The sequence below is a fragment of the Psammomys obesus genome, unplaced genomic scaffold (assembly GCF_907164565.1).
Source record: "Psammomys obesus unplaced genomic scaffold, mPsaObe1.curated_primary_1811, whole genome shotgun sequence".
Taxonomy (NCBI): domain Eukaryota; kingdom Metazoa; phylum Chordata; class Mammalia; order Rodentia; family Muridae; genus Psammomys; species Psammomys obesus.
The window spans coordinates 2282082-2304453 of NW_026586463.1; the positions used below are offsets into that span (position 1 = coordinate 2282082).

At 41.6% G+C, this 22372-nt stretch overlaps 1 protein-coding gene across 2 annotated transcripts in view; it reads right to left on the reverse strand.

Annotated features, from left to right (window-relative positions):
* The window catches only part of Mast4 (microtubule associated serine/threonine kinase family member 4), a 583904-nt gene that overhangs the window by 251725 nt on the left and 309807 nt on the right, over positions 1-22372 (reverse strand). For both annotated transcript variants that reach the window (XM_055601922.1, XM_055601921.1), the window contains exon 4: positions 21366-21397. In XM_055601922.1, the coding sequence (XP_055457897.1) occupies positions 21366-21397 (32 nt within the window). The remainder of the gene's footprint in view (positions 1-21365; positions 21398-22372) is intronic.

Below are 22372 nucleotides of genomic sequence, written 5' to 3' on the forward strand. Positions count from 1 at the left end.
GAGGATGCTGAGGTACCCTCCTTCCTGAGAATATTCTACTCATTCTTGCAGATTTTTCCTCACTTCAGAATGGTATTAAACAGAAACGCTTTGACTTCTTTTTTCTTCACCACCGAATACAACTGCAATTATATTTAAAATATCTTTACTTTCTATCTCTTTGACACGTTCACTTTTGAAGTTTTCTATTCTTACATTTCAATAGCCCCATCTCTTTCTTGGCGACAGTATCCTGGCCTTTCTTTAACAAACGCAGTACAGAGACGGGTGCTCTCTCTTGCTATTTTTTCCCCATTGGCAAGTAGTTCTCTTTCGGTCATTAGAATTTGAATGCTAGCAGAAAGGATGGGAGAAAACAGGAGACAGACTGACATTTAGACATTCACAAGGATAAAGATATTGTGACAATTAACAGCGAGGGATCAAATTTAAAGTGCCGTTTTTAGGAGGTGGCCCTTTGACATGGCTTAACCTAGACGCTAAATGCAGCCAGAGACGCACGCTGCCAGCTCACAATAGGTTTCCCAAGTGATGGAGGCAGCTACTCTCCCTTAAGGCACAGACAGTAAGGGTCACCAACGACTGACCCAGTGGCTTCATCCAAATAAATGGAGCAGTCTGAACTCGTTTCTTAGTGGCCGCAAGACCTGCCAGCAGGCAAGACAAGCACCCAGATGACAATTATAGCTGATTTACAATTTCTCCACTGAGCCAAGAGACAGGGTAGGTCCCTGCTCTGAAATAACTGATCTCTCTGGGTTATGCCATTGCACTTCAGCTTCAACACAGTTGTTTAAAATTTAGGCAATATGGAGTCAACACCACTGCACTGATAATTTGTGACCTTCTGTGACAGGAGGCTTAGGGCGTTCTTGTAGTGGACTAAGACAAAATAAAATAGGAGGAGGGTGGCATTCCATTTTGAAGCAATTTAAGATGGTGCAAAACACATGAATGTAATACCTAACAAGCGACGCACCATATAACAAGAGCAGGACAATAGGATTTGATTAAAACCAATTTTAAACAAAGTTAAACAAAGTCACAGTTGTAAACAACCTTTGCAAATTCTAAACTGACAACTAATGCAAGCAAGCTCTGCCTCTCAGTTTTGTTTTACTTTATTTTATTTGCCTTTGAAGGTATAATGCCACACAGGCTGTTTCCTTTCAATTAGATCTAATTAATTAAAAACGCTTACGCATGATTGGGGTCAGGGGAGACAGCTCAGTGGTTAAGAGCAATGACTGATCTTACAGATAACTAGGGTTCAATGGCCAGCACCTACATAGCAGCTCACAGCAGTCTATAACTAGTTCCAGAGGGTCCAGCTCCTTCTTCTGTCCTCTGCAGACACTGCCCACATGTGGCACACAGGCACACATGCAAATAAAACAGCCATGAACATAAAAAAAAAAAAAACATTTAAAAATTGCTTATGAATGAAGGTAGTTTCTAATTGCTCTTCAGTTCAGAAAGATTCCCCTGGCCTTAGGGTATTGCTTTGAATACAACAACTAGAAAGCTTTGGGGAGACAATGTCATGTTCTGGTCAGCAGCTACTTCATTTGCTTGGTGTCTATACGCTAAACTCTGGGGCTGTGACGAACCTTAGCTGACTTATTTAAGTCGGCATGCAGGGCTGGCTCATTTGGTGGAGTACTTGCCTACCATACAGGAAGGCTGTGTATGACGACAAAGGGCAAGGGGACTGATGCCTGTAATCCCAGCACTCTGATGATGGAGGGGAGAATCAAAAGTTCAAGGTCATTCTCAGTCACATAGTAACAAGTCTGAGGTCAGTATGGACCCCGTGAGACCTTGTCAGCAGTAAAGGAAAGGCCAGCAAGATGGCTCAGCAGGTAAATGTGCTGGCTGATTCAGCCTGGCAACCTCAGGCCAATCTGAGAGGCCACATAAAGGTGGAGAGAGAGAACAGACGCTACAAAAATGTCCTCTGACTTTACACACACACAATGGCATTTGCACACACACCCCCGCGTCAAATAAAATAAATAGATCAGTGCACGTGATTTCTTGTTACTCAGTGGTACAGTTTGAGTTCTCTTAAACTTTTCTTAATTCCCATGAGCATTATTTATTTTTATTAGACCGCTGTTTAAGCCTCTCCGGTTACTTAGCCATCCTAAGTAACTTGTGCCACCACAAAACCTACAGCTTTGTGTCCTTAGGAATACAACATGCCACAGCCATAGCCACAGCAATGCTTCCTACAGCCACGCCAACCTCTGGTCACAGGTGGCTAGTTGGCTTGTTTGTTTAAAAAAGATGTTCTCTGCCCTAGCTTAAACATTCCTATCTCTCAGTGACTAGGTACCCCTGGGACAAACCAAAGACCTAAATACTTAAATTATTAGGAAGGGAACTTTCCTTCACTGTAGTTAATCCTATGATGTGTCCTTTACTGCTGTTTTTATACTAAGGTTTCCAGTTTCTGAGATTCTGTCTACATTCTAAACAGGATTTTACTTTAGGATAACAACGCAGATTTTTCAACGATACACATATAATCACATCTGACATCTACTCTCATCATATCTTCTCATATTTACCATTATCATCTCTGTCAGTTGTGATGATGATTAGCACTTGAGAATTGATGAAAACAGTTTATATAGAAACCAGGAAACACACAGAGCCTTTCATTTAGCACTGTTTGTATCATTTGTCAATCTTTGCATATTTCATGACTGACTCTTGGCTTTCGAGAGACTCATCTTGCTTTTGTGTCTTATAATTACCATTTTCTCAATGCTGGTTATTCTTTCGCTACTGGCCAGCAGAAAAGAACTCATTTTGGTCCATCTGTACTTTAAATCTCAATTGCCACCCATCACTGGAAGCATTCTTGCTCTCAGTTAGCAAAAACAAACTGAAACAAACAACCAAAATGACTGTTCTGCAAACAACAACACTCTGCCTGTCTCTACCACGACCTGCTGTTATGTTAAAAAGGGAAGTCCACTCGTCAGTGGAGAGTAAAATTATAGAACTAAACTGGAGAAAATGAACTAACTGCAATCTGCATGCTTCCAAAGAACTCACACAAGGGGGAAAATAACCTTATCACCTTCTTTAAAACAAATGGCTATGGTTTATCAAAAATTATACAGAAGGCTTCAATGTGTACCACTCATTTGGGTTTTCCTCTGAGTAACTCAATGTCCTTCTCTTTTCTGAATTACAATCTTTATTACTTAAATGTATACACAGAGGCGACTTTCCAATCCATTTCTTAAAATGAAACTACCATTAAAATTAGTAAGGCTCTCCCTTTTAACTCATACTGAGATTATATATAAAGTATAAAACTCAACACCTACAATACATGAATTCTTTCATCATTTTAATAATGGCTATGGCAAAGCTAATGAAATTTTCTCTTTAGTCAAGTAAACACAGGTAGAACCTACCTGGCATAGTCCCTCTACTCTCATAAGCACAGTACAGACCTCATCTTTATTTAGGTATGCGTTAATGTGTGAGTTAATATTACTATTATTTAACAACAGGCATTTTATTTGCTTGTGTTTTTTTCCCCACTTAGACAGGGTCTTTCTATATAGCCCTGGCTGGCCTAGAACTCACTGTGTGGACCAGGCTGACCTCAGACTCACAGAGATTCATCTGCCTCTGCCTCCCTAATGCTGGAATTAAAAAGTGTGTGCCACCATACTTAGAAATAACAGGCAATTTTGATATTTTAAATGTATTTAAAGTATTTTTAAGATTTGTGTATGTATGTGTGTGCATGTGTATGTACCTATGCATATGGGTGGGTGCCCAAAGGAGAGGGCATTAGTGGTTTGAGGCTGAAGTTAGAGGCATCTGTAGCCACCTGGCTTGGGTGCCAAGATCTGAACCACCTTCAGCTTGAGGCAGCAAATGTTCTTAATCTCCGAGCCATCTCTTCTGCTCCTCGAATTCTTTTTTAAAAAGCAGAAAGTATTTATTATTTTAAACCATACCAACCAAAAGTTTTCAAAAAGCAATTAAGAATGCCAGTGAACACAGGTAAGCCAATGTCACGTAAATATAAAAGCCAAGAATTGTCTTAACTAACTCAAGTATTGGGCAATTTTACCCAGACTTCAAGCACGGAAGTTTACAAAATCCATGAAATATTCCATCTTAAGTTTAAAAAGAACAAAATCATAAAATATTCTAAGAAAATGGTTTTGTTAGGCACTTCAGAGGTAGCTCATTGTCCTCACTGAGTCTACACTCTGCAACCAGGTAAGGTACAGGGGTCCCTGTGCTCTGTACAGAAACAGAAATGCCAATCACTTAGAAAACTTCAGTCACTGAAAGCTCGAAGCACATGAGTTTTAATGCAATGATCTAATTCTCTGATGGATTAAAATGTTCTGTCAGCTTCTCTATTTTCTGCAACTTGGAGGGACTGAGAAGCTATTATAGAGAAAACAAAATCACATTTAAAGAATCAGAATAGACAGAAGAAATAGCTTGCAGTCTTATTGGAAGGTTCTATTCTAATTATTAGCATCAGATAGAAGAACCTTCCATACTGAGAAATATTGTTTTTTTGCTTCTATCCACTGTGTTTTATTACCTTTCAGATTTAGAACATTTGGGTGCTGGGAATGGTGGCACGCACCTTTAATCCTAGCACTTTTGGATCTCTGTGTGTTCAGGCCAGCCTGGTCTACATAGTGAGTTCCAGGCCAGCCAGCGTTACAGAGTGAGAACCTGCTCAGGAAATAAATAAGTAAGTAGGCAAATAAATAAATAAAAAACTCAAACATTTACAATAAAAAAAAATTCTCCCCAATTTCAAATTGTAACCTAATCAGAATAGAAAATTAAAATTAGCTGTGGTACGTATAAAAACGAGGCTAGTTAAAGATAACTTACCATACATAACAAGTCCCTAGAGAGCCCCAGAACAGAATGGTGTTGATACAGACAGACAGAGAAGAATCAGAAAGGGCAATCCAGAGGTAGATCCAAACACACATGTCATCTTTCCATGTGACAAGTATTACACTTCAGCCCCATGACAAAGCATGGGTCTTGTAATAATTAGAACTTAGGTCATTGGTCATGCACCTGAGAAACAAAAAGAAACAGGATCCTGCCTCATATCGCATGCAACATTGGAAATTGAAGTAAGTTTTGAATGTTTCTTTTTAAATGAGGTAAAAATATTCAAGACAATTTCTCGCGATCTTGAGGTAAGCAAACCATGCTGAGCACAGCAGAAATCTCAGAACCCAAGAAAGAGAAGACATATTCGATTAAATAATTAACAGTTTTCATTTGACAAAAGACATTATACACAGAGGGAAACATCACAAAGATATTTTCACACATATAACAAACTATTAACACCTTTAAAAAAACTGAGCTCCTAGAGTTTGAAAATGGAAAGATGGGCTATGAAAATGAAATGAAGACAAAAGAAACTCAAACAGACATCTGACACACAAAAGCAAACTCAGCATTAGTGGCAGGAGAGAAAATGAAAAATCAATCATCAGAGACAGTGAGGCTGGCAAGAATTGAAAGGGGACATCCTGTGCTGGAGAGAATGCAGGAAATGGGAGGTGGCTTGCTATTCCTTTCAGTAATCTAGCAATATCTATTAAAATTAAAAACACACATACCGTTTGACCAAGCAATTCCACTTCTGGGAATCTACCCTATAGGGAAAAAAGGACCAGTATGTAAGTGTGTTACGTACAGACATCCACTGAAGCATTGTTGCTGGGCCTTAGGGTGGGCAAAGGCAGTACTGGATATAATATGAATGTCCATCAACAGAGAAACAAACCTTCCAAACATCTATCCTGCTGAATATTGTATAATCACTCAAATGAATGGGATAGAGTTGTCTTGATCAACTTGGAAGGTTGAGAAGGTGAGAAACACAGACGAAGAGATGTCTAGCTAGCATTCCTTCTAAGGCCGGTAGCAATGTATGTGAACATACTTTTCTGGGTCTAAATCGAGGAAAGGAAACACACAGACCAATCTAACAAGGGCCACATGAGTGCCACATGGAGACAGGGACCACGTTTGGCTGCCTTGCTATTTAGGATGAGCACAATTACAGCTTTTATTATAACTTCCAAAGTTATTTTTGATCAAGAATATCAGCCTACATTAAGAGAAGTACTCCAGGGCATTTGTGTTTGGTAAACTGGCATTGAAAAGACAAATGACTCCTTGTTGGGTCATGCTCATCTCGCCAGTGTTAATTTTTTTGTGGCTTTCTAATATCCACCTTTCTTTTTTTTTTTTTTTTTTTCTGTCTACTCTATGTGTGTTCCATAGCTTATGCCCAAACTAAATAATTTGGGCAACACAGACTATACTCTATTTCCAGGAACTCCTAAACTGTTTCTAAACCATTGCTCTACGAGAAACAATTCCAAGTCACTCATACAGTTGCAAATCTTCCAGTTATCACATTTTTCAAAATTTAAAAAATAAGAAGTGAATGTACTTTCTCAATAGTTTTAAGATAAGTCAATCGATCTGTCTATCTATCTATCTATCTATCTATCTATCTATCTATCTATCTATCTATCTCCAAGCTGGGCACTATTTGTGCAGGGCTTTAATCCCAGTACTTAGGAGGCAGAGGCCAGCTTGGCAGAGTGAGTTGGAGTCCAGCTCGGTCTACAGAGTGAGTTCCAGGATAGCCTGGGCTATGCAGAGAGCTTCTGTCTTGAAAAACCACCACCACCACCACCACCAAAAATACTTAAAAAATAAAAAAGAAAGAAAGAAATATATCCAAGACAAGACCCAAACTGCATTCTAGAGGCATTGGCTTCCTGGGCATGCTTATGTGGATGGGAGGGTACAGTCATGTGCGCACAGGCATGTGGAGGCCAGAGGCCATCTTGGGTGTCTTCCTCACTTGTGCTCCATCTACACTTTTCAGAGAAGATATCACACTGACTGGCCAGACTGGCTGCCAATTGAGCCCTGGGAACTGCCTTGTTTTCATCTCTCCACCGCTGCGATTATAGCCACACCACTTCCTACACGGACGCATTTGAACCTTGGTTCTCATGCTTGTGTAGTCAGACCATCTAGCTCAGTAAATATAATTCTAATATCTTTGTTCTAATCAGACAATTGCCCCTCCATTCTTTCATTCCAATACAACATTAAAGAACAACTAATGAGAAAATCTACATTCTTTCATGTTTCAACTCAGACTAGCCTAGTGGCAAAGAGCTCAACATATTCAATGTTCGGTTCAGAATTTAAAATGGACTAATCTCATGATGGGATAGTCACCTCCCTAGGTGAAAATGAGCCAGGAAAAAAAATAGCCTGGGAACATCTGGACCACAGCTCGATAAGAGCCCAGTTATCCCTGAGCAACACTGACCTATTGCTATATTTGGTGTGAAGCCTGGGCTTTTCAGTCATCTGAGCTAGTTAGCTTTAGTTACATTATTCAGAAACTTTTGGTTAAGGTTTTCTATCAGCTGCAATCAAAAGTTGACCAATCAATAAAATCCTCAATGGATATTACCATGTCCACCCAGAACTGTTTACTGAAAGGAACTAACTCAAAAGTCCCAAATTTTTACCATTTACTCAAGGTATCCTCATGTTCAATTATCTTTGTTAGGTAACACTTGTGAGAATTTTCTGAAAAAAATTCTTAGTGGAGACCCTCGGACTAAACTTGGTCACCCAGGGTGAGTTTCTAGTGACTATATAAAAGCAATTCTCCTAACGGCATCAGATCCATGAGATTTCAGAGAAGCCATCATCTCTCATTCTCATTCTACTTTCTCTTCTGTGCCTCCCTCTCTGCACCCCTTTCTCCAACCGGTCACTCGTGGGGGCGAGGGCCAGCAATTTCCATGTACACTATAGGACATTCAACTTTATTCTTGGCTCCTTTTTACTAGAAAGGAAAACCGCCATCCACCTCCAATAATGAGGACATCCAAAGATATCTCTAGATATTGTCAAACATCTCCATAGAAGGGAGAAACTCAAAATTACCTTGGATCCCCTCCTAGCCTAGACCAACAATCAGTTTAGTTGTTCACCGGACATTACTGTGCTATAGGACACAATCCTTGGAGTATGAACATCCCTCTGTGTGTCCTGCGGCACAACCTCTCTGGACCTCTCCTTGGCCAGTGAACTCCGCCTGGCCAATCTTCTTTTATTGTCCCATATCATGGTCCCTGAACTCACTTGCTGTTCTTCTTCCTGGAAAAAAAATATATATAACTGATTCCTTCTGGTTGTAGATTCCAACTAATCATTGCTTGAGCTGTTCCAGGAACTGCTCACCCAGGCATTTCTCTTGGACTTCTCTGAAAGGGATTTTCTGATGAAGTATGTGCTCATGTCTGTCGTGCACTCCCCAGTTGAGGCCCTGGATCCTGGGTCACTAATATCATCCACACTGTGTGAAGGTACCCCCACACCCATCTCTCCATGATAATGTGTCATTCCCTCTAATCCATCTCTAGGACTAGACTTATATAATAATTTCTGCAGACCCATACCAGCTCCTCAGATTTACCTATAATCTCCATGAAATTTCAGGGGGAAACAAAACTCTTGGGCTTTCTTATAGGAGTGGACAAACTGCCTCTAAAGTTTAAGAATCCCAAGCAGCTAACAAAAACTTTGAAATACATTAAAGCTGAAGGACCAGCAGCAATATCAACCAGATTCACTATCACTGACATGAAGACAAACAGATCAATGAAACAAGACAGAAAGCCTGTCAGCAGACACTCAAATGCAGGGACAATTGAGCTTTGACAAAAATGCACAGCATTTCAATAAACAAAGAATGGTCTTTTCAACAACTGGTAACAGAAGCATTAGATGTTTGTGTACATAGAAAAATGGGAACTTTCATTCATATCTTACTCGATTTGTAAAAATTAACTCAAAATTAAGAACAGCTCTAAACATATGAAAGTTCTGGAAAATAGAGGGGGAAACTTTTGTCACCTTGGATTACGTAGACTTCTTAGAGTCACCACCAAAGAAGTGAAAGAATAAACTGAAGACCATCAGAGTTCAAAACATTTGCTCATCTGATTATAAAGAGAATACAACCCCACAGGCTGGGAGACCCCATTTACAGAGTCGGCATCTTTTATCCGTGCTTGCAACTGGAGATGTTTCAGATGGCTGAATATTTGAGGTTTGGGGTTTCTGAATTAGGGATGTAGCAGATGTATTTATAAAATCCAAGAATTCTCAACCTCCTAAGTGTCGTCCAAAAGTGAACGGATCATCAGACATTGCCATTGCCATGGGACAGACTATTACCTAGCAATGGGAAGGATTAGTAGTAATATATGCAACATCTGTGCTACAAAATAGTTCTCTTAAATCAAAGAAGCCAGACCAAAAGTGGGGCCGGGGGAGGAGGGGGGGATGTTAGCCACAGTATCATCCCACTTAACATTTTTAATGTGCAACCTAATCTCTGGGGTGGCGGGTGGCAGGAGAGGGGCGGAAGGCATTGAGAGTTGCCTGGCTGGGGTACACGGGTGGATGGAATAATACACAGGACAGAAGGAACCTCCTGGGGGAGATAAGCAGTCCACACTCCTCCTGCTGCTGCTGCTGCTGCTGCTGCTGCTGCTGCTGCTGGTTGTACTTGGACATTTTGCTTCTGTTCTTTTTATTTTGGAGAGCTAAGGACAGATACGGGATCTCATGCACGTGAGGCATGCCCTCGACACTGAGTGTCCACACGCCCCAAATGCAGACTGAGAAACTATGTACACTTTCATGCATATCAAGTAGGCATCAGTAAAACGGTCTTCTTAGTGGGAATAAGAATGTAATATCAGTTCATAGACCACGTGGGGGTACCAGGTCCTGGGACAACTGAAATTGGCTCATTCGACGTGGGCTTTCAGAAGAGAAAGCAACCAGAGGGATGGCTGTTTTATAGAATCCCGCTAATGACATCAGAGTAACAGATCTGGCAGTTCTAGGAGCCCTGTCCTGGGAGATGTAATCTGCACCAGAGTGGGGAGTAGCTAGGCAGAGCCTCCGGAGGTGCTGAGCACAGACCTTTGCTATGATTCTCCTCTTAAAAACCTGCAAAGACGAGTTGTGTGTGCTGGCACACGCCTTTAATCCCAGCACTCTCCAGGCAGAGACAGGCAGATCTCTGAGTCTGAGGCCAGCCTGGTCCACAAAGTGAGTTCCAGGACAGCCAGGGCTACACAGAGAAACCCTATCTTGAAAAAAATAATCTTCAAGGACAAGCATGGCCTATCACTATTCTATGTTCTTCACAAGGTACAATTGCAACCATGTGGAGCAAAACACACAGAAGAACAGCAGAAGGAAAGATGGAAACAAGAGGGAACCGATCTGCTATAGAACTAAGGAGCCTGAATTCTCAAAGACAGTAATTAAGTTATATGCTTTGTCCACTGTTTATGACAATATTTGTCCAAGATTCCACCAGAATCAACTACATTAACATACAAATAATACTTAGAATGTCAGCATTGTTCCCCTAAGACATGAAACCTGCATACTGATCTATTGATTCATCTCAGCACATGATGTCAAGTGCGGTTTTCAAACACCCTTCAGCTCCTCCAAGTGCTTCTGGAGCCCACAAGGATTGGTTTTAACATTTAAACTAATTTAACGCAGACACAAAGGAAAAAAAAGAACCAACCTTTCGCTTGGTTGACTCTTGATTTATTAAGATACTAAACACCGTGCTTTGTATCCTGATCTACAACCCCCCTGGTAAACACACTCATGTGAGCCTGCTAGGCAAAGGAGCACTTGCAGCTTCAGCAAAGAGGCCAAGGGGAGCCCCCCCCCCCCCGCCACCGCACCCAACCCATGCCTACCTAGAGGGTAGGTGACAGTTCCCTGAAAATAAACATGATCATCATTTATTCACAGCGGCTACACGGGTGAAAGTCACAGAGTAGTGCCAAGTGCTTAAAGAAAATTCCCTCTTCAGTTGCTTAAAAACCTAAATCTCCCAGCTAACCCCCGCATCTAAGCTGACTGGTCTCCCTGAACACTAATCCACCCCCAGCTCACTACAGGCTCCCGCCATGCCAAATCCATCTTCCGGGGAACTAGGGCTCAGTCCTGGGTGTCTCTGCAGGGCTAATCCTATGGATCTCTACGACACCCAAAAGCTAAAAATCAGTTCTTTTTGTGTAATAAAGGCACAAAGGATGTCCTACATTTTTTTCTTTTTCTTTTTCTTCTTTTTCTTAGACTGGGTCTTATGTAGCCCAGGCTGTCCTTGAACTTATCAGAGGATGACACTGGACTTCCGATCCTCTTGTTTCTACCTTCCTAAGGGCTGAAATTATATAGTGCCGGAGACTGGACACAGCCAATGCTGTCAGCCAAGCATTTTTACCAACCGAACAATTCCCAGAGGCTCAACACAACAGGTTTTCTCTCTCTCTCTCTCTCTCTCTCTCTCTCTCTCTCTCTCTCTCTGTGTGTGTGTGTGTGTGTGTGTGTGTGTGTGTGTGTGTGTGTGTTAATAAAGCAAGGGCACTTCCATGAAAGCAACTACAAAATATCCAAATACTTACGAGAGATTATAGGACAGGCTTTTCAAAAGCTTTTCAACACTTCCCTAGATTCTATAAACACTTTTACATTTATTACGAGAATGTTCATTCTTGGGCCTAGAGGTCACAGAAGGCCAGCAGGTACAGAGCTTGCTGTGGAAGCGTGGAAAGTTTTAGATCACCACATAAAAGGCGAAAGCAGCATTGCATGTCTGTAACCCTAGCACTGGTCACTGGAGCCCAGGGCCCTGCCGCCAGCCAGAACTCTGTGAGCTCCAGGCTCAGTAAGAGAATCTTGTCTGAAAAAAAATAAAGACAAGGATGATAGAAGGCAGCTCTCAACACTGATTGATGGACTACATACACACACACACACACACACACACACACACACACGAGTACCCCACGCACACAAATGGGTGCCCACGCAAATACACACACACTTACAGACTTTGCATTCTAAAATATTCAAAAAATAACTTCCTATGTGAGATGCTACCTGCTTAAATCTATGTGACAATAAAATTTATATAGTCAATCAAACCTTTTCTTTTCATTTTTGCTAAGTGGACTATCTGTGTAGAACTCCCTAATGACACAGAGGGAAATGTTGTCTGGGAAAATGTTGTGTGAGGGGAAGCAAGGCTCAGATGGCCCTTAGGAAGGAGTGAGGAGTAACTGAAAGGCTCCACGGGCATTATCCACACACTGTAACATGCAAGTGTAGGGGTGTCCTCAATTTTACCCCCAAGAGTTAAGCTTACATAACAATAGGTTAAAAGACAGAGCAGGTATAGTCTTACAGACAAATCTCAGAGGATGAGGTCTCCATGGCAGAAGGAGGGAGAAAGTAACCCCAAAGGACTTTTGATTTTTCCCAGGGCCACTACAGGGAGTAAAGAGAAAAGGATGTGAAGCCTCCTCAAGAGATGCTCACACACGAGGAAGTCCACTTCTTCCTGGTCCCTGCCTGTGCATCAGAGGGCTCCACTGGCTTCTACACAATGGGGTAACGAGAGAACAATACTGAATTCAGCGGAGCGCTCACATGTCTAGTCGGATAATGAATACATAGAGGAGTTGCCAGTTACCACAGCTGGGCTCTGGAGGCCCCTGACTTGGGCAGCCATCACTGGCCCCTTTATCATTCTGGGGTACGCTTTGTTCCTGGTGGTGCTGGGGCTTTGGCAAGAGTGTTTTCCCTCAGCTGCAGGAGTAAGTGGAAACTTTTAAGACCTTGCCTGGCATTCCAGAATATTCAAAGGGCCGTGACAAGCACGGTGAAGAGGACATACGTTAGGAAGCTTACTCGCTCGTTATTTGGTCTGCACTATTCAAGTCAATGTTAACCTTCATATCAACAAAACAAACGGTCTTGCTAACACTCAAGCATATTGGCTTCAAGGTGAAAAGATGGCACCCCAGTCCCTGATGATTGGAACCCTAAATTCTGCTAATGTTTCACAATCACTGTACTAGTTGAGCCTAACGAGTCTCAAGACCTCTTCATTGCTACTTCATCATTAATTAAATAAAGCCAGTTTAAATAAAGTTTCTCTCAAGGATTCTCCTAGCTCTGAAATCCTATGACTAAGTCTTTCCATTTTCTTCAACTCTTACTTGTCCCAAGCCACAGCTGCAAGAGGTGACCTTACACTGTGCTGAGGAAGAATTGACTATTCTGGGAAAGGGACTACTAAGCCTTAGGAGCTGGTGATACAATGACTGTGTGGATCTGTCTCCACTGTGCAGGCAGAATAAGTCCTACTGAAAACCATAAGGCCACCGGCCCCCTCTCAGAAAATCCGACAAAACAGCCTCCTAGGGAATGTTACTAAAATGATCTGGCTTTCAGAGCACTTCCTCAGAGGAAGTGTGCCACTGTGGAGGTGAAGCTTTGAGGTCTTCAATGCTCAAGCTACACCCAATGTGAAACAAATCCGGTCTTCTGGCGGCCTCTGGATCAAGATGTAGAACTCTCTGCTCCAGCAGAGCGCATGTCTGCCTACACTCTGCTGTCACGCTTCCCACCATGATGATAGTGGGCTAAACCTCTGACACTGTAAGCCAGCCTCAATTAAATATTACCCTTCTTAAGAGTTGCCATGGTCATGGTGTTTCTTCACAGCAATAAAACTCTATTACAACCTCTGAACAATTCCAGGATAGAGTACCATTTCCATCTTATAGATGGGAAACTAAGGCACAAAAGTAACTTGTAGCGGTCCCAGGGCTGGTTAATTGGCAGAGACCAAATCCAAATCCAGGCAGTGCTCCAAAGCCTAATGCAGTGACTTCCCACAGATCAGCAGACCAGAGAAGGTAACTTTTAGTGAGAGAGCTATCTTCTCCTAGCCCCCTTGGAGGCACTGGATGAGCCGAAAAGGAACTGCCTTTGGAAAACACTTCCCAGACCTAGCTGAACTCAAACTGCTAGTGTTATTCTGGTAAAGATGCAATTCTTAAATTGATAACTTCCTTTCATGCATCTGAGGACACAAAGCCAGCAGACCGGCTCACCAACCTAAAGCCCAAAACTTACCTAAAAATGGCAGTTCTCAGCTGGAAATGGTGTTTTGGATTCCCCTTAAGATTTTGTGTGCCCCCTCACTCATACTCATTCTCTGTCTCTGTCTCTATCTCTCCATCTCCATCTCTCTGTCTCTGTCTGTCTCTCTCTCTCTCTCACATACACAAAACACATACATACACACACACTTCTAATCTCCATGTTTAGAAGTACATATGGATTCTGATGATCCTAAACCTTCCCCAGATAACCCAACCCTTCCCCTGGAGCAGAAAGAAGGTCTTCCTCTAATTTCCAAAGGTAAGCACATCTCCCCCAACCCCACCCCACCCCGCATTGTTCTGTTTTCCCAGCCTCCTCTATTCCCCACAGCAAGGAAGACAAACCTGAAAAGAAAGGCTGCAAATGCATGCCAAATGCCAAACTGGCTACTCAATGAATATAGAAATGCAACTGACATTCTCCACAGCCTGAGTCCCTCTCTTCATTCTCGGATCTATTACACCACTCCCTCTTTTTATATAAACATGCCACTTTAAATGCTAATTCAGAGGCAACACTCAATTTTTTTCCTTCGTTTCGTTTTGGATTTCTAACATCAACATGACACTGGACTTCTTTTTGGCTTTGACAGTAGATATTCTGACTCTCACTTCAATATTTGTGGGGACGGGAGGGTACAGTGCTACAGAGAAAATACATTCGTTTTAAAACATAGCCAAATAGGGTCTGCATGTCTTCTATTTTGCTTGAATTAAACCCTTTTTCTCCTCTTTCCGGAAATGCTGCCTTCATCTTGCTGAAAAAAAAAAAAAAAAAATCTCATACATCTTTTTCAAATCTATTGCAAAACCACGGTGATTCCCTCTCCCTGCGTTCTGGAAATAACCTCATTTTATCCAAACTATTTTTCAGAACAGCCAGGCGAGGCATTATGTTCTGAGCTTAAGTCTTTTTAAAAAGTACACCGAACTATGCATATCAATAGCATCTGCCCAAACCTATTCAATGACTTAGAAGGTTGCTATCTAGCTTATCTCAAAATAAGGAACTCCAGTGTCCGAAAAGCCCTGATCCTGTGCGGGGAAACTCCGTCAGAGTGTCAAGTTCAGCCATCTCAGCTCTCCCTGAGTCTCCAGAGACCAACTTTTCTCTGCTTTGAAGGCCCTAACCACTTTTCGGCAGCAGTCTCTGTGTGTGGATCGCTTTCATTTCCCACACCATCCCTGGATATCCTTGGCTCTTCTTACATGTGGAAGACAGCTGGAAGGAAGTGGAGTGAGTGTATTGCCTTCTGTGCACTTCCTAACTTATTCATAGAGCAAAGGCTCTTGGATGTCTACTCAAACCTCTGGCGGAGTGGTCTCGGGCCACTTTTGCTAAAAGGCAGTGAGGGAGTACCTAAAAGTATGGTGCTGCCTTTACTGTGGCTGCAGGCACAGGGGAACCCCCAAACCTCACACAAACCTCCAGAGATGAAGGCTGCAAGACCACCTTGCAGAGGCGGAAGCGAGACTACGACCAAGCTGACCATGCCTTCATCAGGCACACCCTGGTCTGTTCTCCCCAGCCTGTATACCTCAGATCTTGCGCTTCCCTTTCTTGGTCAGTTTAGAAGCTTTTCGGAGCTGTCTGGGTTCCTTTTCAACACTCTGAAACTGGAGTTATCTGACAGTGAGTTGGGTTCCTTATCCGTTGAGCAAATCAGCAGCTCTTCTGCTGTTTAGACATCTGTTGCTATGACAAGAAAGCTTGAACTGTATAATTTTTGTGTTGGAAATTACCAGGGGATATTACGGTACACAGGAAAACAAGTGTGTCTAGGAGATCTATATTGTAAATTATATGATCATGGAAATACTAAGTTTGTACTGTTGTGAGGCTCACTGAGAAGAATTCTAGCTGACTAGCCCTTTGTAAATGGGAATACAAAAAAGTATGATGATTATCTAAGGATAGGTTATGAATCAATGTGGTCTCATATGCCATTGTCTATGGTGACTGGAATGGTGGAGGCTGAAAACCCGACAGCCCCTTAGAGGGTCAATGATATGAGAGATTCCTGGACTCTGGAGAGACAGGTGCTCCCTCTGGTCCACTCTGCATCTATAGGTGACTAGGGTCTTCACAGAGGTATCAGGGATGTAAATGTCATGATATCTAGTGCTCTCATGGACAACGACATGAAAAGAACAGACCCCCAGGACCAACTTGAAGGGGGAGGCCAATGGCTCCTTTATGTGTTTATATTTCCAATATGGCTACATTAAACAAATAAATCCTTTCGGCTGCTTATGATTACTTGCCTACTTAACTGGTGTCCGTGGCTGGGTGGCCGAACCTAGCATGTTGAGGCAGCCAGAGTCCAAGTTTTTAAGCTGAAACACCAGTCACTTGGCCAGCCTGCCAAAAGTCTTCCATTAATGAGATTTTGGCTGTACCCAAAGGCAGGTACATGTAAGTGAAGTATTGAAGGGAAATACCTTCGAATGATTTCTGGTTTTAGATAGGATCAGAGTAGGTATGATGGAGATGAGCACTGCTTTACAGATAACGAGCTGGGCTTCCCACAGGCCTATACCAGTCTATTTAGATCCCTACTGGATATCTAACGTGGCCCGCATAACTGGGCTACAGCCACTTTCAGCATGGTGCAAGGAAAAGGTGAACAGAGAAGAAACGGAAGTTGATGAAAATGCCAGGGCTGTTGCCAGCTCGGCAATTAAGGGGGACACGGCATCGGAGCTGACTCTGGAGTGCCACTCCTCAGCATGCAGGCATCCCTTTCTAGAGCTCCCGTGTACATTTGGAGCTGCTTCCACTTGGGTTCCTGCTGCCGGAGGATACCCCTAAACGCCATCTCTAAAGCTTGTGTGGCCAAAGAACACGAAGCTGAGGAATCACCTAAGAATCATTCATTGCTTCTACAAAAATAAAGTGCTAGCTGCAATGATTTTTATAGATTCCCAGGCCCAGCAGGCTCCATGCAAGGCTCGTAATTAAACAAGGCAGAGGGAAGGCCATGTTTTGCAGTGGGGAGAATCTACTGCTAAGAATAGATAGTACAATTCCGTTTGCTTTGTGGAGAGATCTGAAAGCCCATTAAAAGGCAGGCAGGGAGGCGGTGGGAAGAACTGCCAGCCAATTTCCTGCTCCTCTCTCCAGGGCATAAACACCACACACACCACACAGGCACTCTAGGGAATTCCATAAAGAAAATAATAATAAATAAATAAATAAATAAATAAATAAATAAATAAATAAATAAATAATAAGGGGCTTCTGTCCTGGGGAGCTGTTTGTTTAGGCAACTAACAAAACACAAAGGCACCTTTCAAAATAAGCGGTAGCTGCCAGGGGTGCATGACTCTTGTTCCTAACTATTCGTCAGTTCGCCTCTTTGCCTTCTTCACTTTTTCTACTCTCTTCGCCCAAAAACAAACTCCTTGGGCACAGATTTCTATTTAGAAATGCCAGGCAAGTCCTCAGTAGGAGACCAACAACACTAACACAGAGAGTGGTGACCAGCCAAATAAAAACCATGTCAAAGTCCCAGGCTGAATCTATGACGCCAAGGACAACCACATAGGATCTGTGTCCTAGCAGACAGGCCTGGTGACAGGGGCTATGGAGACCCGGCAGGAATACCTTCACTCTGCTGGAGGATGCCTGAGCGGTGGGAGGTGGGCTTGTGTCTGTTCCACCAACAGCAATACCGGAGACATTTCTGTATCCGGCTTGTCAGGAAGAACAACCACCATACTCAAGTTCTGAAGCTCAGGATTCTAATTCATCACCATAACGCAATGATCTCGTTTTCCTCCTTGCCTACCTTCTGGCAGCATATGAGAAGCAATTTTAAGAGCCCTAAAACCTATCCACCCAATTAAGTGCATGCTCTTAGTGTCCAACACAGGAAACTTCCAGGTATTACAAAACTGTAGTCATCTGGGGATGATCTTCATCAAGAGACCAAAAACAAAACCAAAAGAGTTTTGATGCACCCTCATATTTGAAATAGACTTTTTAAATATAATATCTATGTAAGTTATTTTTACCCCAGGGCAAAGGTTTAGTTCAAAGCTTGACTTGCATTTTCACACAATTAAGAACGTGAAGTCACAGAAGATTTACGTAATATAAGCATCTATCTACTTATTGCCACAGCTTGCTGTATTGGGCAGACTTTAGCCTTTCCATCTCTGCCTTTTTCTATAGTAGCAACTTCTCAAACCTGCTGCCCATGCATCCCGTACGCTTCTATGGTAAATGTATTTAGAATCCACGGAATTTTGTTGTATACTTTTACATTTTAAGATGTAAACGCTGCCTTCTCTCTGGGACTCGTTCATCACTGCATTTGTTCAATATTTAACCTTCTATATACTATTTCCTTGCATAGCTACACCAGTCCCATGATTTTGGTAGACTGCTGAGGGAGAAGAAACACGGAGTGTGGTGACTTAAGTTCTGAGGAAATGGAAGGAAAAAACTGCTCTGAGAATCAGGGATCCAAAGCCTTCCTTGAATGGAAAAGAGAAGCTAAAATCCGCCTAATACAGCAAGCTGGAGCAGAGATAAGATTTGAGGCCTTAAAGAAGATTAGAGTGCTGGAAAGCCTCTGGGGAAACTTAGCTGAGGTCACATTTATCTAGTAACATCTTGCCCGGAAGGCAGTTCCCTTGGCTTTTCTCGCGGCTTGCTCTTTGCACTTCAGAATAAAGGTCTTAATCAACTCTGGCACCTTTTAAACTTTATTTATAGGCCATACAGTCTTCATGCTAGCACCCATCAAAATGATTGCGGAAAACTAGAGGAGAATTGAATTATTTTTTTCCTCAACATTATTGTTTGCTTTTATAATCTCTCTATCACGAGAAAGCATATTTTCTCTCTTTCATTTATGAAAATTTTATTTTTAAATGTAGCATACGCATGTTTTAGGACTGTACATATAGAAGTTATTTTTAGCTTATTCAAAATAATACTTAAAAATTTCAAACAAAGCTAATAGATTTTATAAGTTTCAAAGTGGTAGGAATAAAACATCAAGTTATACAAGTTAGAAGCAGCAAGCCAAAGCGATTTCCTCTGAGGCACAGGCCCTCTGACCAGTTCAGTCTCGTGGCTTGGAGAGCAAGGACCATGAGGCCCAAGCTGAGGCCTGTGCAGTTGTTCACGCTAACAAGGAAAATGAAGGACTCAACCCAACAGCAGGGGCCAGCAGAACAACACTGTCTTCCTGCAGAAGAGTGGAGGAGTTGAAAGCATGTTCCAGGAGGCATTTTTTTTTCAATGCACAGGGTGAGGAAGTGCTGGTAGAACAATCGTGTACTGTGACATTGGCTAAAACCAGCTTTAAAAAAAGCTATGCTGTCATCCTTCATTAGCTCTGTGTTAGAATGAACCTGGCACTGTTTTTAAAAGCATTTTTTTCTAGGTGTCATAAAGGACCATGCATGCAGAGAATAATTACCGGCCCGCTGTGTGGCATTCTCTGAGGATACTGAGGGCTGTGGGGTTCTGCCATATCACCCATTGTTAATTCTTTGAGGGTTAAGTGTAGTAAATAAAAAACTGTTAGGTTTGGGATTGATTCATTTAGAAATATTAATTTTCACAAAATCCGCTCTTGACCCACGTGCTTTCCTCTACCACCCAATAAATCAATTGATTTTTATTAGAGAAGGGACTTTAAATACCCTATGTAATTCAAAGCATGGGCTCCAAGCACACTTATTTCATTATCCTTTTTTTTTGAATTAATGATTCCATTTTCTCAAGTGAAGGAATTTTTTCTCTTTATCATGTGTTTTCACATCAATTCATGGCTATTAGCTAAAATGAATAGAACTGAGACTTCACTGTGAAAGTAACATTTAGCTCTTACATACATGCAATGGCTTTAATTTCTTAAACCTTATGAGCTTTTGATAGTTATTGGAAATATACTAACAAATCGAAGGAGAATTACTGTAAAGGCTAAAGCCAAATCTGACCAAATTTGTAAAAATTTTCAAATAAAGTACAAGAGAAACATCCAGGATGCTTAAGAACTAAATAAAAAGTATAGAGGAAATGGGACTGTTTGCTTGCCTACAAAGAGATCTCATGAAGTTTCTCTACTTTTCTCATCTTTGACTTCTAAAGTTTGCGTTTGGGGAACAGGGTCCTACCTGAGACTTAGAAAAGGAAAGCATTTAACCCTTCTGGCCCTTCCTAATGAAGGGTCGACCTCCAGCTAGGAAGTGAGGCTAGGAGCTGGAGACAGTTGAGGTAAGCTTTGCAGGTAAAATGATCAATTATACATCTGGCGGTCTAACCCTGTTTCCAAAAGGAAAAGGAAAAGAAATAACATGGTCTACAAAGCAAGTTCCAGGACAGCCAGGCCTACACACCTGTCTCAAAACAAAACACACAAACCAAAAGCAAAACCAAAAACCAAACAAACAAACAACAAACGGTAAATAAAATGTTCACAAATTATGCTAGTTTAGGTTCCTAGAGACATATTCTGGTATTTTCTTAAAGTTTCACCCAAAAGATGAAAATAGTCACCATACAGTTTTTTATTCCTCTATAGACTTCTTCAATACAAACCAGGTAGAAAATCCCAAAAGTTCAGATTCAGGCCTTATAAAGTGCTACTGATAAGAAAGTTATCCTATAGGAAGTATTAAAGGACAATTTCACTCTGGACATGGCTAATGAATAAAACTATGATTTGGGCAACTATATAATTGGCCTTAAAAATGAAAGGCAGAGACACACTACAAAGAATCAAGTCAAGGTCTGCAAATCTGCTATTTTAATACAAGAGCATTCCATGTATCCTTTCCATAAGACTGGATCTAAGAGCAGGAGGTGCAGCTGACTCAAAGACTTCATCCATTCAAGTGCAAAGAAGTCTGTAACATAGAGGACAACCCCAGATTTTCAAAACATATGGACAAAGCATTAACTCCTGATTCCGGTTACCTTGTGCTATCTGCAGATCACATCGCATTTTTGCTTGGCTATCTAATGGAATTTTTAAAACTTAAGATCCTCCTATGAATTAGTAAGAGGTTACAATGCCCACACACAGATCCAGCAAATTATAATGAAATCATTACTCTTTGACATTTATAAATAAATTCATGTTGTTTTGTTGACTCAGTAGCTCATCATTAATTTTTCAATCACCGTCAAAGCCCAACAATTCAGATAGTGATCATATTACATACAAACTAGACAAAGAGAGAGCAAGGAAAGAGAGTCCTTCTACTTACAGGCTTCCTCTTCGGGGGAGGCTCAACTCCTTCTGCAAAAGAAAAGAGAAAACACACATGGGAGATGCCACACCAGCCAAAGTCGCCAGGACACCAAGTAACATGAATGGACATTCTTTATTAGACTTGATTTGGCCTTGTCATGACACCAAAGACTTTGATGACATAATTTTTGTTGGACCCCTCCAAACACTGCTCTTGTTGCAGAAAAGAGGTCTGAAGGAGCAGTTTATACTACAAACAGCTTACCTGATTCAGAAGCATAAAACCATTTGACCTGCACAAAGCAACTTGTGTGAAATATTGAGCTGAGCTGCACTGTCCTATGACTGAGAAAAGAATGAAGAACCAGGGGACCCATCCAGACAAGCAATAGACATAAGCAGGAGAAATTTCAGAAGATTATCACTGAGTGAAAGGTGAAATGAAAAGGACAATTAAATCAGATTATTAAATCAGGCCAACTTACCCTCCAAGGGGAAAAAAATCAGGCAAAATACTATGCATACCAGATATTATACTTTGTTGTTTTAACGAGAGCCTGCAAAGGGTTTTCTTCTGGAATTACTTCTCAAAACATATGGCATTTATTACTTAGGTATTGAAAAGTAGGTTAATGAACCTCTAAAAGTAACTGGACAGCCACAATTACCAGAGTGTTTACAGTTCTAAGGAAGGTCCTCACACTTATCTCAAATTAAGATCATTATCTACAGAATCAAAGAGAGGAAAGGGGGGGGAGCATCTCACAACCAAGTAAGCAAACAAACCACACACAAAATCCTGACTCAGAAATACTTCCACTCACGACAGAAGTTTTGAGGCTCCTTCCTGAAGGAGGACTACTTGAAGACAATAATTAAAGAATAGGAAGCCATGAGTCAGTGGCTGACTTAAACTCAAAATTCAGTACGCCTCAAATTCAGAAGAGTCTAAACCTGGCCATTCATCCCCCAAATTCTCATCTATTTGGTGTCTTCCACAAGCTCCAACATTAACTTTTGGAA